The 18,045-nt window shown below is 40.0% G+C and overlaps 1 protein-coding gene across 1 annotated transcript in view; it reads right to left on the bottom strand.

The window, feature by feature from the left end:
* Positions 1 to 18,045, bottom strand: part of LOC121432455 (neuroblastoma-amplified sequence) — a 309,448-nt gene that overhangs the window by 133,065 nt on the left and 158,338 nt on the right. Inside the window, exons 33-35 of the mRNA XM_041630447.1 lie at positions 15,609 to 15,722; positions 9,752 to 9,909; positions 8,929 to 9,015 (exon numbers count right to left, since the gene is read on the bottom strand). Of these exons, the coding sequence (XP_041486381.1) occupies positions 8,929 to 9,015; positions 9,752 to 9,909; positions 15,609 to 15,722 (359 nt within the window). The remainder of the gene's footprint in view (positions 1 to 8,928; positions 9,016 to 9,751; positions 9,910 to 15,608; positions 15,723 to 18,045) is intronic.

The following is an 18,045-nucleotide window of genomic DNA, read 5'->3' as shown; positions in this document are numbered from 1 at the left end:
CCATTTTCTCACTGGTGTCTTAGGAAAAAAGTTAATTTGATTAGACATGTTTGCTACTTTTATATCTAACTGAGAAGTATTTGCCTACTCTAACGTCACAAAGTATTCTTCTCAGTTTACCTTAACATGAAAGATTGTTTTCCTTTAAGTGGCAGGGATTACTGCCCTCCGATCCACTTGTGGCATTATATGCTTAGTTAATGTAGTATTTACAGAACACACTGGAATAATTTTTCATTTACTGCAGAGGAAGCTGTTCAAGAGTAAGGCCACTGTTGATTCGTTATTACAGGGTATGTGAGAATCTCCACGGTTGGAGCTATAAAAAACTGTATGAAGTTGGGTTTACTGTACCATTTAAATGTTTGAGATACATTTTCAAGATGTGTCTAGAATAAACACTACTCAAATAGAATTTCATGCTCAACCTCCTTACCGATCAGGGAAATGCAAATCAAAACAACTTTGAGACACCATCTTACACCTGTCAGAATGGCTAAAATCAAAAACACCACTGATAGCCTTTGTTGGAGAGGTTATGGAGAAAGGGGTACACTCATCCATTGCTGGTGGTAATGCAAACTTGTACAACCACTTTGGAAAGCAGTGTGGAGGTTTCTCAGGAAATTCAGGATCAACCTACCCCTGGACCCAGCAATACCATTCTTGGGAATATACCCAAGAGATGCCCTATCATATGACAAAAGCATTTATTTGTTCAACTATGTTCATAGCAGTATTATTTGTAATAGCCAGAACCTTGAAACAACCTAGATGCCCTTCAATGGAAGAATGGATGAAGAAAGTGTGGAATATATACACATTAGAGTACTATGCTGAGGTAAAAAACAATGACTTCTCGAATTTTGCATGCAAATGGATGGAAATAGAAAACACTATCCTGAGTGAGGTAAGCCAGACCCAAAAAGATGAACATGGGATGTACTCACTCATAATTGGTTTCTAGCCATAAATAAGGGTCACAGAGACTACAATTGGTGAACCTAAAGAAGCTAAATAAGAAGGTGAACCCAAGGAAAAACATATAGTTATCCTCTTGGCTATGGGAAGTAGACAAAATTGCCGGGGAGAAAATTGGGATCTTGGGGCGGGGTGGGATGGGGGTAAGGAGAGATGGGGAGAGAAAAGTGAGAAGGGGAGGATGGGGGGAACTTGGGGAAACAGGATAATTGGGATAAAGGAAGGTTGGATAGGGGAGCACAGAAGCACAATTCTTAGTTAAGGGAGCCACCTTAGGGTTGGCAAGAGACTTGAACCTAGAGTGGCTCCCAGGAGCCCAAGGTGTTGTCCCCAGTTAGTCCCTTGGGCAGCTGAAGATAGGGAACCTGAAATGACCCTATCCTATAGCAATACTGACGAATATCTTGCATATCACCATAGAACCTTCATCTGGTGATGGATGGAGATAGAGACAGAGACCCACACTGGAGAACTGGACTGAGCTCCCAAGGTCCCAATGAGGAGCAGAAGGAGGGAGAACATGAGCAAGGAAGTCAGGACCACGAGGGGTGCACCCACCCACTGAGACAGTGGGGCTGATCTATTGGGAGCTCACCAAGGCCAGCTGGACTGTGACTGAAAAAGCATGGGATAAAACCAGACTCTCTGAACATGGCGAACAATCAGGGCTGATGAGAAGCCAAGGACAATGGCACGGGGTTTTGATCCTACTTCATGTTCTGGCTTTGTGAGAGCCTAGCCAGGTTGGATGTTCACCTTCCTAGACATGGACGGAGGGGGGCGGACCTTGGACTTTCCACAGGACAGGGAACCCTGACTGCTCTTTGGACTGGAGAGGGAGGGGGAGAGGAGTGGGGGGAGGGGGAGAGGGGTGGGAGGAGGGGGAGGGAAATGGGAGGCTGGGAGGAGGCGGATACTTTTTTCCCTTTTCTCAATAAAAAAAAGAAAAGAAAACATTCTCTTTCAGCATCGTGAAAAGGAGGATGGGCAAACTTCACCAGCAAGGTAGTCTACCACAATCTTAGTACAGCCAGACTCATTAGTGAGAAAAGCCATTTTCATTCACCTTCATACACTAAGAATAATAGAAAAGAGGGAGCTAAACATTTAGTCCTAAAATGACATTTGTCATATTCATAGTGGCGCAATGCTAATTACTTTAGACTGTGTAACAGCAGAAACAGTTTAGAAACCAAAAACACAGCAACAGTTGCCAGCATAAAATTTAGCATGAAATCTCATAAATATTAAGCATGCTCCACAGTTTGAAGTTACTAAATAGTAATAGCCACCTTTCAAACAAAAACAAAAAACAAAAAAACACCATTACCGAAATGACTCCTGAGAACAGGATTACTTTATGCATCAAATATGGCTCCCAGTCTGCTGCTATCAAGACTTAAGGAGAGGCTCCTCTTACGTCAGTTAATGAAGACTAATTTCAGAGAAACCAGTCGACCTCAGTTAAACTGAGCTCATGGTATCCATAGGCTACTTAAGGAATATAAACAACTCTGGCAGGGCTTAGCCAGTGACCCTTCTCGAAAACATCCTTAAATAATAGAGAACACTTTTCTTCAAGTAACACCTGCAGCACTTTCTTTCCAGTATGGAGTCTTAAGACTGCAACCCTCATTACTGCTAAAGATGCTCAGAGGTCAGCCTAGATTGTCTAGTGAAGCACTGTCTCCAAATAGAACAGTACAAGAACATCTTAACTGCAAAGAAATACCAGTAATGTGTGTGCATATATAATATAGCTTTAGTAACAAAAAATCCCCATGAGCCAAGAGAGCCACACAGAAGCTTTGTACATATTCATGAAAAATGTGGAAGGCCAGGCTATGTATCATGGAGCAATCACAGGCTGATCCAGAACATGAGAGGATCATAAGGTCTAGGAAACAAAACAACATTGAGTAACATATACAGCTTAAAATGTTTCTAGCTAGGCAGTGACTCATGAGCTATATAGACAGAAAGGAGAGAAATAAACTTTAATACAATTGATAACAGATTGTTGATTAAATAATTTATTAAAAGAGGCAAAATATGTAAGATACAAGGTCCATCTATGTACCACTTAATAGAAGGTAACAGATGCTACTATTTTATCATAAATGGTTCATATCTAATTTTTTACCTGTAAGAAATAAAATTTCTCAGAAACCTATTAACAGAGAACAAATGATTACATAACATAAAAGAAACTAACCAAATATAGTTTCCAGGTAATCTTCAAATGAGATGCAAGTTACTTTATAAATTTATCCAATTGCATGTGGATACTTCTACACAACAATATTTATATTAAAGTGCTTTTTAACTATTCATTGACCTATAAATTTAAGAAGAAACTCTTAGAAAAAAAAGCCTAGGAGTAAATCTTCACAACACTGAGTCAGACACAGATTTCTTAGATACGTGAAAGGCATAACCGATAAATGAAAATGCTATAAGAAGACCTTAGACAACATGAAAAACATCAGTACTTTGCAAGAAACCAGCAAGAAAATAAAAATTCCTATCACACATGGACTGAAAAAGACTTACAAACCACAAATCTGAAACAAATCTAGATAAACTACTTCTATCTAGTATCCAAAATATTAATTGAAAATTTATTACCAGCTTAGTCACAAGACAAGAAACAAAGTTGGAAAATAAAACAAGAAATATGTGAATGGCCCTTTCAACATGACCATTAGCATATGAAAATGTGCTCACAGCTATCAACTGCATAGGATACAATTATGTCCTCAGTATATCAGATGCATAATAAGATAGCACACATATAAAATAAAAATCCAGTGGAAAAGCACAAACATTAAATAAAAATATTGGGGTGGTCTGGATATTAATTGGTACATCAAAGGGTTAGGTACTAAAGTTTTGGTCTTAGTACAGGACCCAGAGGCCCCTGACTGGAACTGACCAGAATGCATCCTCCCTGAGGTCTAGTTTTCATAGTAGGTGCCAAGCAAGTTTCCAAAGAAGGGAAGCAACAGTCCTATCTAGTTACAACACCAGTGAACAACAACGACAAGTGTGGGACCCTAAGGGCCCACCCCGTACTGGCAAACATACCTCAGTGGTAACCAACAGCTTTCTATTTGAACCGAAGATTTACTTAACAAGGGGCAATTCATGCCTGGTACTGGAAACCTAGCCAACTACCCAGTGTAGTACAGTAGATCTTAGAGCAGAACCTACAACCCCTGCTTTTTGATGTGGGAGTGTCATATATCAATCTATTGATTTCATTGGTTAAGCAATAAAGAAACTGCTAGGCCCATTTGATAGGCCCACCCTTAGGTGGGTGGAGTAAACAGAACAGAACGCTGGGAGGAAGAGGAAGTGAGCTCAGACTCCACAGCTCTCCTCTCGGGAGCAGACGCCTCAGAGAGATGCCATGCCCCGCTCCCGGGCAGACACACGCCATGAAGCTCCGACCCAGGATGGACTAGGCTAGAATCTTCCCGGTAAGCGCACCTAGGGGTGCTACACAGATGATTAGAAATGGGCTAAATTAATATGTGAGAATTAGCCTAGAAGAGGCTAGATAGAAATGGGCCAAGCAGTGATTAAATGAATACAGTTTGTGTGTTGTTATTTCGGGGCATAAGCCGAGCAGGCGGCCGGGGTGCCGGGGAGGCAGCCCCGCCGCTCCTCTTATTACTACAGCTTTTCTTAGCCAGTATACTCCCTAACTGTATCCTAATAATATTTGTCCTCACACTGTCAGTTCCTTCATCTTCCGTCAAGGGAATGCCACTTTGTAACATACAGAAATCATTACATAAAACCACACCTGATCCAAATGCAGGCTAGAGCCCAGTCCCAATGGATACATCTACAAAACATTTCCACACCTAAGGCCCAAGAGGCATTGAAGAAGATGGAGCAGAAAGACTGCAAGATCTAAAGGATGAAAAAGTTTGCTGCAAGATTATGTCTCCTAGTGATGTCCGAGGCAACAACCATTAAGACTCACCAACATGACTGACTGCCTAAAGATGAGATGAACAAGGCCAACACCAACAGACATGCTAAATCAGACAAAGGAAAGACCACAAGGCCTCACCCTGCACAACTGAATGTCAGGAGCCATTTCAGGCTTCTCCTTTCTCACATCTCACAGGGCCTTGAAGTAAAAACCTTGAGACAGAAAACTTAAAGTTAACTAAAACATTGTGTGTTAACCTTGGAGATTCAAGCTTCAGATGGCACCACAGAGTGTCTTCTTTGTTTGCTGCTTATCACTAACAGCAGGTGTTTTAGCCACCGACCTTGCAACTGCCCCCCCTTAGCTGTTAAGCTGCCAAGCCCCTCCTTTCCTTCCCCTTTCCTCAGTTCCCCCTGCCCAAGCTCCTCACTGAGGAGTATATAAGACATAGAACTTGCTTCAATAAAAAAATGCCTCGACAAAAGAATACTGCTTGGCGTCTGTCTCTCGCCCACGTCTTTCAGATAGTGCCTCTTCAGACCCTGGAATAACTTAGGACCTGCTGGGCGGGTAAACTGAATGCTGAGCGTGGAAGACATAGTCTCTCCCAGGGAAGAGCATACCAACCGATTATCCCACTACCAGTCAGCCCCAAAACCACACATGTAAGTAACATTATACCAACCAACTAGGTTGTTGTATTTGGGAATATATATATGAAAACAGTAGTGTGTGTGTGTGTGTGTGTGTGTGTGTGTGTGTGTGTGTGTGTATCACAATTAATAAAACCCAGAGACAGAAATTGGGGCTCTACTTGGAGGTCAGAAAAGCAAAACAGCCAGGTATTGGCTCTTACCTCTACCTCAAATAAAAATGGTGATCCCGCCTTTAGGAATCTCAAAATGAGACTGAGTGAGAGCTGTCTCCTCACATCTTATATTCCTCTCTAGGGCTGCAACTAGGACATGAAACACTACCACCCAGTTTTATGGCAAACTAGTGTGGCTACTTGGATTAAAGGTGAGTGTCACCACTGCCTGGTCTGTAAGGCTGATCAGTGAGGTGTTTTACTCTCTGAACTTCAGGCAAGCTTTATTTATTAAAATATAAATGCAATATCACTATATATATATATATATGCATATAACAACAACTGATAAAAGAAGAGGACGTGAATTTGAAAGAGAATAAAGAGTGGTATATGAAAGAAAATGAGGGGGAAAATAGTCTAATTTTATGATAATCTTTAAAAATAAGTATCATTAAGAAAGGTTTGTACTATTCAGACAAGAGATCCTGAGACACAACTAGACCAGGGACTTTGTCTTCCCTTTGGACTGACCCAATGACATACTCATCATTTGATGGCACAACTGGACTGGTGAGCCCACCCAGAGATGAGACCTGCTAAAAGGAAGCACATCAGTAAGGACATGGTCCTGGTGGCTGTAGCCTCATCCAGGCCTCTTCCTTGGTCTGTCCCTAGCTTTTCTGAGCCACATGTTAGCCCCTGTCCTCCACCATAGATTCCTATAAAGTGTGCTGCCTCACAAGCCTCAAGCCAGAAGCAACAAAACCAAATGTCCAAAGCTCCCAAATTCTGAAAACATGTCAATGCTTTTCTTTATTTTCAGCTGCTTTTAATCAGCTATTTTATCACAACTATGACAAACTAAGACAAATATGCAGCCAATTTGGACATTAGCATATTTGGATATCAAGAACACAGCATATAGCAGTCTATTCCAGGGCATCTATGTGAGAAATAAAAACGCTTCCATACTAACATTGAATATCAATGTTCAGAGAGGCCTCATTCACAGTAAGAGGTGGAAACTATCCAAGGGCTCATTGCTAAATCAATGGAAAAACATAGTACTTGCCATGGTATTGAAACTAACTGCCATATGCTTGCTTTTACTCAACTATTTCTAAATAGTCCTTCTATTTATTGAAAGCAGCAATATGCTAAGAACATGTTTGTTCCCTAAACACTAAATAGTTCAAACATGTAACGTATAACATCAAATGCTCATAAACAATTCTTCCCATGGTGAAACATTTTTTTAAATGGAAACCTAGTATACAATCCATTTCAATCTTTAATTAAATTTATCTAGAGAAAATCCCACCAGCTAAGTGATACTAGCTAAGCAAAACAATAATATACTCAAAATGGTATAAAACTGTTCAATCTAAAAAGTCTAATAACCAACATCAATAAAAACTGGAAATCTGTAATCTTGTAATTATTCATAGAGTTTGCATTTTGTTCTATTATAAACAATTTTGCACACAGGAACAACCATAGCATCTAACATGTATGTACAGTCCACTCTATTCACATGGATGTTACTACAGAACACTATCATTATTTTTCCTGAATATATATAATAAAAATAATTCTCACAATTAAGTAATAGAAGTATTAAGTATGAGGCAGGTTATATATGAAATCTGACTTCATTTATGAGTTATAATTTAATACGGTTATTACCTTTACTGTTAATGTGTAATGCATGGCAGCTTAAAACTAAATACTACATTATACTGTGATAATAGTAGCTACAGTATTCTGAAATGTGCTTCATTCATCAAAGTTATAGGAGGGTTTGGACTAGTACTTCATGAAATCTAGATCTATTATAAGTGCCTAAAAGAGAAAGGAGGAAGACAGAAAAGCTTTTAAGGAAAAAATAATCACTTTCGGAGGATGCCTTTCCTGTCTAAGTAGACACAGAGGACTGCTATGGCTGGCTTCATTGCCAACAAGAGTCTACCGGAGCAGTGTGTGCACACTTGTGGCAGCACAGCACCGCTTAATTCAAAGAAGTCATTGTGGGGCCAGGCTGACACTTTCTAATTCATCATAATACCAGAAACCAGGAAACCCCACAGTCACAAAAGGATTTGAATCTGTCTTAAAGGAGGATAGGGATTCAGAACAAGCCTAGGGAGCTGTGCTCAGCAGACAAATAATCTGATTCTACAGGAAACAGAAAAATGAAAACCCTCTCATACTGACCAAACCATGACAAGACCTGAGAAACCACCACATAAGACTTTATATTCTTTATTTAGCTCCTCATTTCTGTTAGTCACAAACTAAGCATAAAGCAGCGGATATTGCCAACAGCTCTAGCTAACATTAGGCATCCACTGACAAGCACACGGTGAAGAAGGTGTAAAGACATAGTATCACCTTTATTGGCCAAACAAAACACCACATCTACTGTAAAGTGATACAATAGAAAAATGTGAAGGATACTCATAGAACACAGTGGAAGAAACTGTGAGAGGAATCCAGAAAAGTATTAGAAAATATTTTGTAAGGAAGGGCTCAAATTCAGAGCATAAACAAGAAGGGTGGGAAGGGAAGATGTGTGACAGAACCTACTCAGAGAACGAGGATGGGTCTCCCATGACTCACAGTTTGAAAAGCACCAACAGGAGATGGCTAGGAGACCACCAGATGGTTGTGCCTAGTCACGTGGGCAGATGGTGGACAATCAACAGAGTCAAGTCTTCATTAATCAACAGAGTTAGTCTTCAACTAGACCCAAGAGACGACTCCTACTACAACACAAGGTGGAGTGTCCACTGCCTCCAATTAGAGCTGCTTTGGGTCTGGAGGAAACACAGCTCCTAGAAACAGCACACCAGATGACTACTAAGCTGTATGAGGATGAGTTTCTAGGACTCAGCAGGACCACGAGGGTCTCTGAGAGCAGACAGCAGGACAGAAGCTAAACTGGGAGAGCGGTAGGAAATTAGCCACATGCTATTTCTTCATCTCCATGGGGGTTTTGAAAGCTTCCTTTGTTAAGTGTGAGCAGGACACTTTTGAGTTGTTTTCCATGTGAAGGCTGTATTTCGCACAACACACACAACTGAGACATAGTACGCGCACACACCTGCCCATCGAGGCACACAGCAACTGCTCTCATTGCATTCCACCCACAGCATCCTTCAAGCTCACTCCTTACACACTTTTAGCATACCTCTTGAAGAACTTTACCAGCTAAGGGTGAGACACTAATATTTTCTCCTTCCGGATGGATCTGGAAATTTACCCTTTGATAAAGAATCTGAAACAAGAAAGGTTGCATTTTTGTTTTAATTTCCTGCTTTTCACATTGTAGACTTGAAATTTAAGAAGTAATAGGTTCTTCCTCAAAGGGTGGGGGTGTTATTTGATAACCTACAGTTTTGGGCAACAAACTATTGCCCAAACAAGCAAAACAAATCAGGAGTTTGGGAGGAGTTGCACAAGAAAGGGACAGTTCCAGGAGTGGGAATGGTCTGTGAGAAGCCTGCCACTGATGGATGTCAATGGCATGAAATGGAAGGTTCACTGTGCCCTCCCTCTGCCAGCTGTATCTCATAGAGAAGGGTCTCCACCCAACTTAGTTTGATTTTAGAGAATTTAGCATCTCTCCAAGGCCAATTTCCACTCTTGATTTCTCAAGGACACCAGAAGGAATATATAACAGTTGTTTTAACTAACATGGTTTTAGACACAATTCATATGATTGTTTCCCATCTATTTTATTCTACATTTCCTTCATTTTTCAATTACTTATTTCCTAACATACTTGTAGTTTTACTCAAACCTCTGACACCCTTTCTACCTTACTATAATAAAGCCAACAATACTTTAAAATCCTCAGGTTTTCAAATTCCTCTTGGGTGACAATTGTGATTCTTCTAGATCATCTGTATGCTACAAAAACAAACAAAACTGACCCCATGTCTCTCACATACATACACTCAACAAAATGAATCTCACACACGTATGGATTTAGTGTATTTGTGTCCACTTACCTCTGTTTGAAGAGAGCTGCTAGCTGCCAAAAGTAGTTCAATGCTGCTGGGAGGACAATGTGTCATAGCAAAAGCCATGAGCTCCTGACGAGTGGCTAGGTCCTGGAAGCCTTCTGATTGGCCCAGCTGGCTGCAAACAGCCCAACTTTTCGGATATCCTGAAAAATTAGCAAAGAGGAAAAAAGAAGAAAACGTGATTTGCAACAAGAGTAATGCAAGCAAAGGCAAGGGGTCCAGCAGAGTCCTAACTTGGGCTTGTGGTACCAAGGCAACAAAGCAGTCATTAACACCACAATGTGCACAAGGCATGAATATCCAAGGTGGAAAAAAAAGATTTGACTGATTCATTATCCACATAATTCAGGGCTACTCGAGACAAGAGTTTTGGACAGAACACTTTAAATTTCAGAATTGATAAATGAATGCAAATTATTCACGGAACTTAATGTTCAATAGAAAAGTGGATTCTGAATTCAAAATACCAAGAGTTTGACACTGTGCAACTACTTGGCATTTCTGTAAACTGGAAAAAGCTCCAATACCACACCTTCCATTACGACTACAAAGAGACAATAAAAGCAACCCGTTTTCTCTAGAGTTGTTGAAAGGACTAAAGCACATTTGTACTGGAAAATGCAACAGAATTTGCAGCCTGTTATAAAGTGAATTAAAGCAGGTACTCACATAGAAACACCCACTTCATAGAGGACAGACATCTAAGGTCAGGGCCAAATGGAGCTAGCAAAAGCCCCAGTAGATGTTTTTCTACAATAATGTCACACTATGAATTCCTCAAATACACATATTCTCATTTGAAGGTGCTCCGGGCTGACTGAAGATTTTGCTCTAAGGATTAAAGGCATCCACCCAGAAACATATTTCTAAATATATACACTAAAAATTAATTCTGGAATTAACCCTATAGAAATAAAATTAATATGAAGAGTTTTAAAAGTAATTTTGGATACATTAACATTTGTATAGAAAACAATGACTCTGAATTTCATGTGGCAACATCACAATTAACTGTAAAGAATGCAGGCTTTCATGGAACATCTTTTTTTGTTTTTTGTTTTTTTTTTTGTTTGTTTGTTTGTTTGGTTTTGGTTTTTCAAACAGGGTTTATCTGTGTAGCCCTGGCTGTCCTGGAACTCATTCTGTAGACCAGGCTGGCCTTGAACTCACAGAGATCTGCTTGCCTCTGCCTCCTGTGTGCTGGGACTAAAGGTGTGCTCTGCCACCATCCAGCATTGAAAATTCTTTCTAATGATAAGGTTAAGATGGTCTGTGTTGACTTCCAGAATATAAATGTATTTGTATATTTCTTGCCAAAGATCATGTGCTTGACCAGAACTTTAACCAGGTTCCCGTATTGTAGGCCGGGTTTCATTCTGGCCCTCACAGCTCAAGTTTCCGAAACTCTTGAAGGCTGAGCATAATCCACGTCCTTGACAGCAAATCAAATATTGTCACCTTCTGCCCTTTCTCCTGGACTTGACTTCAAACAACTCAGAGATGCTTCCTCTCCCCAAACCTCTCTTCTTCTCATTTTCCATCAAATAACCAACTTCAGTCAGTTTGTAAGATGTAATGCCCATCTGTCCATGATGTGAGGAGCTGGGTTTACTTTCTCTAACACAGTAATCCTAAACAGCCTTCCTGACAGTTACTAGGCACTAACAGGTACAGTACAGACACAGGGCTGAAGTTCACTAGACACAAGGAGTCCAGAGTGAATCCCCAGCAACAAACAAGTGCAGGAATGCGGAGTGAGCAGTGCAGGAATCACCACAGTATAGCATGCTGCACTCACTGCCCTATTGGAGTACAAAGGTTTTCCCATGGAAGGATCATGATAGAGGGTACTGTGCTCTCTTCCAGTAAGGAATGTGTACTTTGGATAAGAAATTATTCTTCAATAAAGTTTCAGTATTCTTTCAAGACAGAAACTTTAAATTCAATTTAGAAAATATTTAGGCCAAATGCCTTCCCAATTTGTCAATACCATTTTTTTCTTACATTAAGATATAGAAATACTGACTATCCAGCAAATTGTAGATATTCTACCAAATTTTATTTTGTATAATATAAAAAATAGCATTAAAATGCTTCAAATACTATTGTTCTTAAATGATTAACATATTCTAGTCAGGGAATATAAAGTAAACAAAATTAAAGATAGTCTATTATATCTGAGCCCATTAAAATATTGATATAAATCTATAAATACAAAGCATACATGCTTGCTGCTTATAAAATAATTACTATAGGACCCAGCCATGACAAGCTCAATAAAGGCCCAAGTCTCAGTAGTTTACCCTAAGACAATACATGATTCCAAGAAAGACCATAACTGAGACTACCCAGACACCACCAAGGAACAGGAAATTCCTAAGATTCAAACCATTGTAGATGGGATCACCTGCCAGCACCCACCCATTGCTTTTCCCCAGGACACACACAGACAAATGTCAGCCAATCAGAGATGTGGGATTCCCCTCTGCATTCTGTGAATATGTTTCATTACCATTGTTTATTAAAGAAGCTGTTTTGGCCAATGGCTTAGCAGAGCAAAGCCAGGCAGAAAATCTGAACAGAGATACAGAAAGTAGGCAGAGTCAAGGAGATATAATATAGCTGCCAAAGGAGAAAGACACCAGCTGCCAGCCAGAATCTTGCTGGTAGGCCACAGCCTTGTGGTAATTCACAGATTCATAGAAATGGGTGAATTTAAGATGTAAGAGTTTCTGTGTTATTATTCAGTTCTGAGCGGCTGGGAGATGAACAAGCAGTCTCTGCCTATACAATGGTGCACAACATGGGCCAACTACAACCACATAAAACCTGAGAGAGCTTGGGAAGAAATTCTAGACACACACACACACACACACACACACACACACACAAATAAACCATAGTTAGACAACAGCTTCATAGTAGCAGCAATTCTCAGGTGGACTCGGTTTGCTAGAAGCAAATAGAGGCATGGTTACTATAAGAGAGGGCTTCCTGACTCAGCAGTAGCAGCAAAAACTGTACAGCTCCTCTAAGAAGGCTTCCTGGTTCATACTAGTTTCGTGAACAGCTCTGGCTCTTTCAGAAGGCCGAGCACTTGAATGAGGTTTGAGGGCAGCGTGCTGCAAGTTAGTGGCAGCATGGACCAACTGCAACCGAAAGTTGAGGTGGTGATGATGGTTCCCACCTAGCAGACCCAGGGGTGACCATAAAGGTACCTCTGGCATATTGAAAGGCTGAGAGAAGTGGAGCTAACATCCAGGGCCACTGTGACTAGCTGCTTACAATTTTAAAAGCACTGCTGGTCTGAAAATAATTACAGATACTTAAAAAAGACAGATTCAAACAAAAATAAATCTCTGAACTGGTCACAGTGTATTTTTTAAAATGTACATAGGCTCGAGAGAAAAAGATGAGTACAGACAGTTATAAAAAATAGTTTTAAAAAATAAAGTCTTTAAAAAAACACAGTACAGTCATAGATTAAAGGAGTAAAGAAAACAGGCCACATAAGATGGAAAATACACAAAGTTTCTGGATTATGTGTATTATTGTGTTTTCTTTTAATTTTTTGACTATGAATGAGCTAAGAACAGAGAGACATTTCATTGTACGGACTGCTAAGCTAAACCAACATACATATTTTAAAGGTGTCTTGACGTCAAAATTTGGGTCTAAGGATATGCTACTTTGGAAAAGAGATTCTGCTTTTGGTTCCACAGAGTATAGAAAGCTGGGAATTCCTTGCCAGCTAATATGGTTTGATCAAACAAACCCCCCCCCTGAAGCAATGGCCCAGATGGTCCAATATCCATGACAGCTTCAGGAATGTTGGCTGAGATGGACCTACCATACAAGATACTCCATGAAAGACCTGATTAACAGTACCCCCAATCAGCAGGAAGTAGTCTAGAGAACAATGTCCAATTATTTATAAATGTTTGTTTACATTTAAAGGGGGATATGATATAGAGATGAAAACTTTGGATTGGTATGAATTTTGGTTTATTGATAAAAATTTAAGGTCAATTTTGCTATCTGTATATTTCTGTCCTTGATTAAGATATTGTGTTTGTACAGTTCATTTAAAAATGTAATGTATAATTAATTAAGAATTACAGATTCATAGATAGTCATCTATAATAGTCAAGCTTGTAGGCATGTTAGTTAGGTTTTCTAGACATACAGAGATATATTTCAGATGGATAGGTATTCTTCAAACCTTTCAAAGACTAACAGAATATGGCATTTAAAATATTTTAAGAACTTAGGACTTTTCAGGACAAAGAGACACATCTGCTTCTCTCAGCACCAATCTACTTCAAGAGGATGACAAGCATTGATCAGGCTTCTTATTGAGTTGTTTAGCCATTTGGGCAAGAAACTGCTCTTGCCTAGAATGCTTGATGGTATGCTGTATGAACTGGACATGCAGAAAAATGACTGTTGAACTTGCCTAAAAGTGAGACGGTCCTTCAGGGTTCCTGCTTCATAAAAGAGTCTGCCAGACATTCTGCATGATACAGAAGAAGTGACTAATAAACTGCCAATAGAAGTAAAACTGTCTTTCAAATTTCCTGATTCAAGGAAAAGTCTGCCAGATACTATGGGCCTGTAGGCTGAAGATGAATGCCCCATTGTTACAGAAGAACTTTGAGTAACTGTCCAGGCAGTGAGATGTCTGTGTCAATTCTAGAGTTTTGGAAGTTGCTTACAATGCACTTCCTGTTAACTTAGGTAATATTATATCCTTCTGGGGTCTTTGATGGAGTTGAAGAATAGATAGTTATAGTTTTCCTTAGTTATAATAAAGATAAAGCATATATAAATATTGCAACTGTAATTCTTGCTTGATACCTGTTTTGTATATGTAATGTTACTCTGTTAAAGTTAAAACCTTTCTTTTTTTAGACAGAAAAGAGGAAATGATGTAGGATTCCCGTCTGTACGCTGTGAATATGTTTTGTTAACATTGGTTATTAAAGAAGCTGTTTTGAGCAATGGCTTACCAGAGCAAAGCCAGGTGGGAAGCCCAAACAGAGATATAAAGATATAGAGAGGATCTGGGCGGTGGTGGCGCACGCCTTTAATCCCAGCACTCGGGAGGCAGAGGCAGGCGGATCTCTGTGAGTTCAAGGCCAGCCTGGTCTATAAGAGCTAGTTCCAGGACAGGTACCAAAAACTTCAGAGAAACCCTGTCTTGAAAATCAAAAAAAAAAAAAAAAAAAAAAAAAAGATATAGAGAAGAGAGATATAAAGATGAAGTAGGCAGAGTCAAGGAGACACCATATAGTTGCCAAAGAAGAAACATTCCAGCCACCAGCCAGATCTTTACAGCTACAGCCTCATGGCAATACACAGATTAATACAAATGGGTTAATTTAAGATGTAAGAGTTAGCTAAAAATTACCTAAGCTATTGGCCAAACAGTGTTGGAATTAATACAGTTTCTGTGTGATTATTTGGGTCTGGGCAGCTGGGAAACAAACGAGCAGCCTCTATCTACAAATTGGGAATCATGAACCATAGAAATCCTTCACCACTACCCTTGCTATTATAAAACCCAACTCCAACTGCATTAGGGGCTCTTCAATCACTTCCAATATACTGAAAACTTGGAGAGCCTGAGCTTAAAAACTTATGTAAGAATAAAGGTTCTTTGCTATTACATATAGGACTTGGTCTCCTAGTTGATTTTGGGGAGACACTGTGATCTGGGCATAACAAAATCAAACAAACACATGCCTGGCTTACCAACCAGGCTGACAGATTTCGGAAGAACCCATTTCCATTATTCATCATGTAGAGAGGATGCAAGCAAAGCACAAAGCTGTATACTCACCTGCGGCCATCAGATCCTGACAGTACATACTGGCTGCTTTGTAGTCCTGGACATGCAGTGCTTGTTCAACTAACAGGATCAGAACCTGGCCACGCCTTTCTTCTGGGTCTTCCCCTGTACACAGATGCAGACGACATGATTAGATCAGCCCCAACTGATCAAGTTAAGTAACAGTGTGTATCAAATGAACAAGTAAAAAGGATTAAATTAATTTTTAGTGATTGGAGGATAAAGGTTATCATAGTTTTTACCTTCTTATCTACTTATTATGCATGGAAGTCCTCCTCAGTCTCTGAAGAGATCATTGATTAATATTAGTTCATAAGATATCCAAACCTCCCTCTCTCTCTCTCTCTCTCTCTCTCTCTCTCTCTCTCTCTCTCTCACACACACACACACACACACACATACACACACACACATGCACACACACACATGCACACACATGCACACACACACACATGCACACACACACACACACATATAAAGGATAGTCTACAGTCCTACAAAGGACTTGAATTTTCCTTTACTAAGGAAAAAGTCTTTATTTCAAAAACAGGTTATTAAATGAGTCCTAATGACCTCAGGTCAATCACCAGGCCCCATATGATGGAGGAAATTAGCTCATCCAAGTTGTATTTGACCTCTGCTCTCATGCCACACACAATAAATAAAATGTAAAACCCAAACAAAGACAGTCCAAATTGATGGAGAACTGCTGACTTGTCTCTAAACCAGACCACCACCACCAATCAAATCTTTGAACAATCTGTAAGCATAGCTAAACCTCAACTCTGTGACTGCCCTCCACACTTCAGTCTTAGCAAAGTCCTCACCAACTAGGTAAGCCAGAATCCCCACTATGGGTATACTGTACTGCCTCGATGTTCATTTCTCTTCTGCTAATATTTGGCCATTTTGGACTCTTAAAAAAGAACCATATCCTGTTAGGTTCAGAGAGTGGAATCCTCTCTTACCCTTGATGGGTGTTCCTGATAATCTTACACACACACACACACACACACACACACACACACACACACGAGAAAGAGAGAGAGATTCATACACATACTCTCACACACAAGACACTTAACCATGCACACACACACATGTGCACACACACACAAAGAACACACTAGTATTTGCACTTCTGACTGTCATTGAGAAGCCAATAGCAGGAGAAACTCCACCTTGACTTCCTAGAGAGCCAACAGAAACCCAACTAATGGGAAGCAGTAAAATGCCACAGAGATATAATAGAACCATTCAGTTAAAATTGCCAAAATAATTGAGACTATTGGGCTTCTCAAAAATCAGAAAATGCTAAACAAAGTTTGTATGCCCAACTACTATAGTTACTACCTCAGAAATGTGTGTGGCTTTCATGGTATTCTTTGACTTAATGAATACATGGTTACTGAACAAAGTATTTAAAAAAAAACATTCCTTGTGTTTCAATAAAGTGGTACAACAGTAAGACTGAATTGGTACTGCAACATACTCTTTGAAGACGTCTGAATGCACAGAACCCTGAACACAGCTAGCTATTGTGGAACAACACATATCCATCAGAGTTTAAGGATTTCAATTCCCTACTGAGCTGTGTATGGTCTCCGATGTTTAAGATGGCTTCTATAGAAACAGATATGTCTGGCAGCCCTCCATGGCCTGAGAGCTGTTACTAGAACACAGTCAGCCTGGGCACCAGAACCCTGAGTGCTCATCATCCTGAGTGCACAGCACCCTCTCAGAGCACTTTCCTCAAGACCGTATGGTCATGAGAACCACTGTGTTCACTATGAACTTGACATCTTAGTTCTTTACTTTGTGCTCAATGGACACCCATTTCCTATCTTGCACCTACCTGAATTTGCTGATATAAACTTTGAAGAACTGTGGGACAGTATGAACACAGACTTTTAATAAGAAGACCTCATTTTCAGCGTTGAACATTTAATGTCAGAAGGGACCCAGCACCCAACGATTATAGAGACTATAGTGAAGGGATTTTGTTTTGAATTCATCTTTATAAAAATGTGTGATACATTTCTTGTATTTGAAAGGAATGCCTGAGACATAAACATCTGAGTACAAAGCGCTCAGACAATGAAAAACTTTAGCTGAGAACATCAGAGACCACTACCTATTCAGTAATACTCACAAGGACTTAGGGGCGGGTTTTTGTTAAAGCACTGACTCTTTCCTGGGCCCGCAAATGTCCAGTAAGTGCCTGAAAGCTCAATAAACGCTGGTCTCTCTGTCTCCACTACATCCATCTCTTTCACTCCAAGTCATTTTGTCCTTCAGTCACCTCAGGCTCCAGAAACAAGGGGTCTAATGGATAAACAGCTGGCAGGAGTAGGTTCCATCCCCAAGCAGCTGTGATTGTGGTACTGAAACAAGGCCTCCTGGATCAGTCATAAGATAATGATCAACA

This window comes from Microtus oregoni, unplaced genomic scaffold, assembly GCF_018167655.1.
Source record: "Microtus oregoni isolate MIOR12 unplaced genomic scaffold, Mior012 000034F_ref0000314, whole genome shotgun sequence".
In the NCBI taxonomy this organism is placed as follows: Eukaryota; Metazoa; Chordata; class Mammalia; order Rodentia; family Cricetidae; genus Microtus; species Microtus oregoni.
This window is presented reverse-complemented; position numbering and strand designations above follow the sequence as displayed.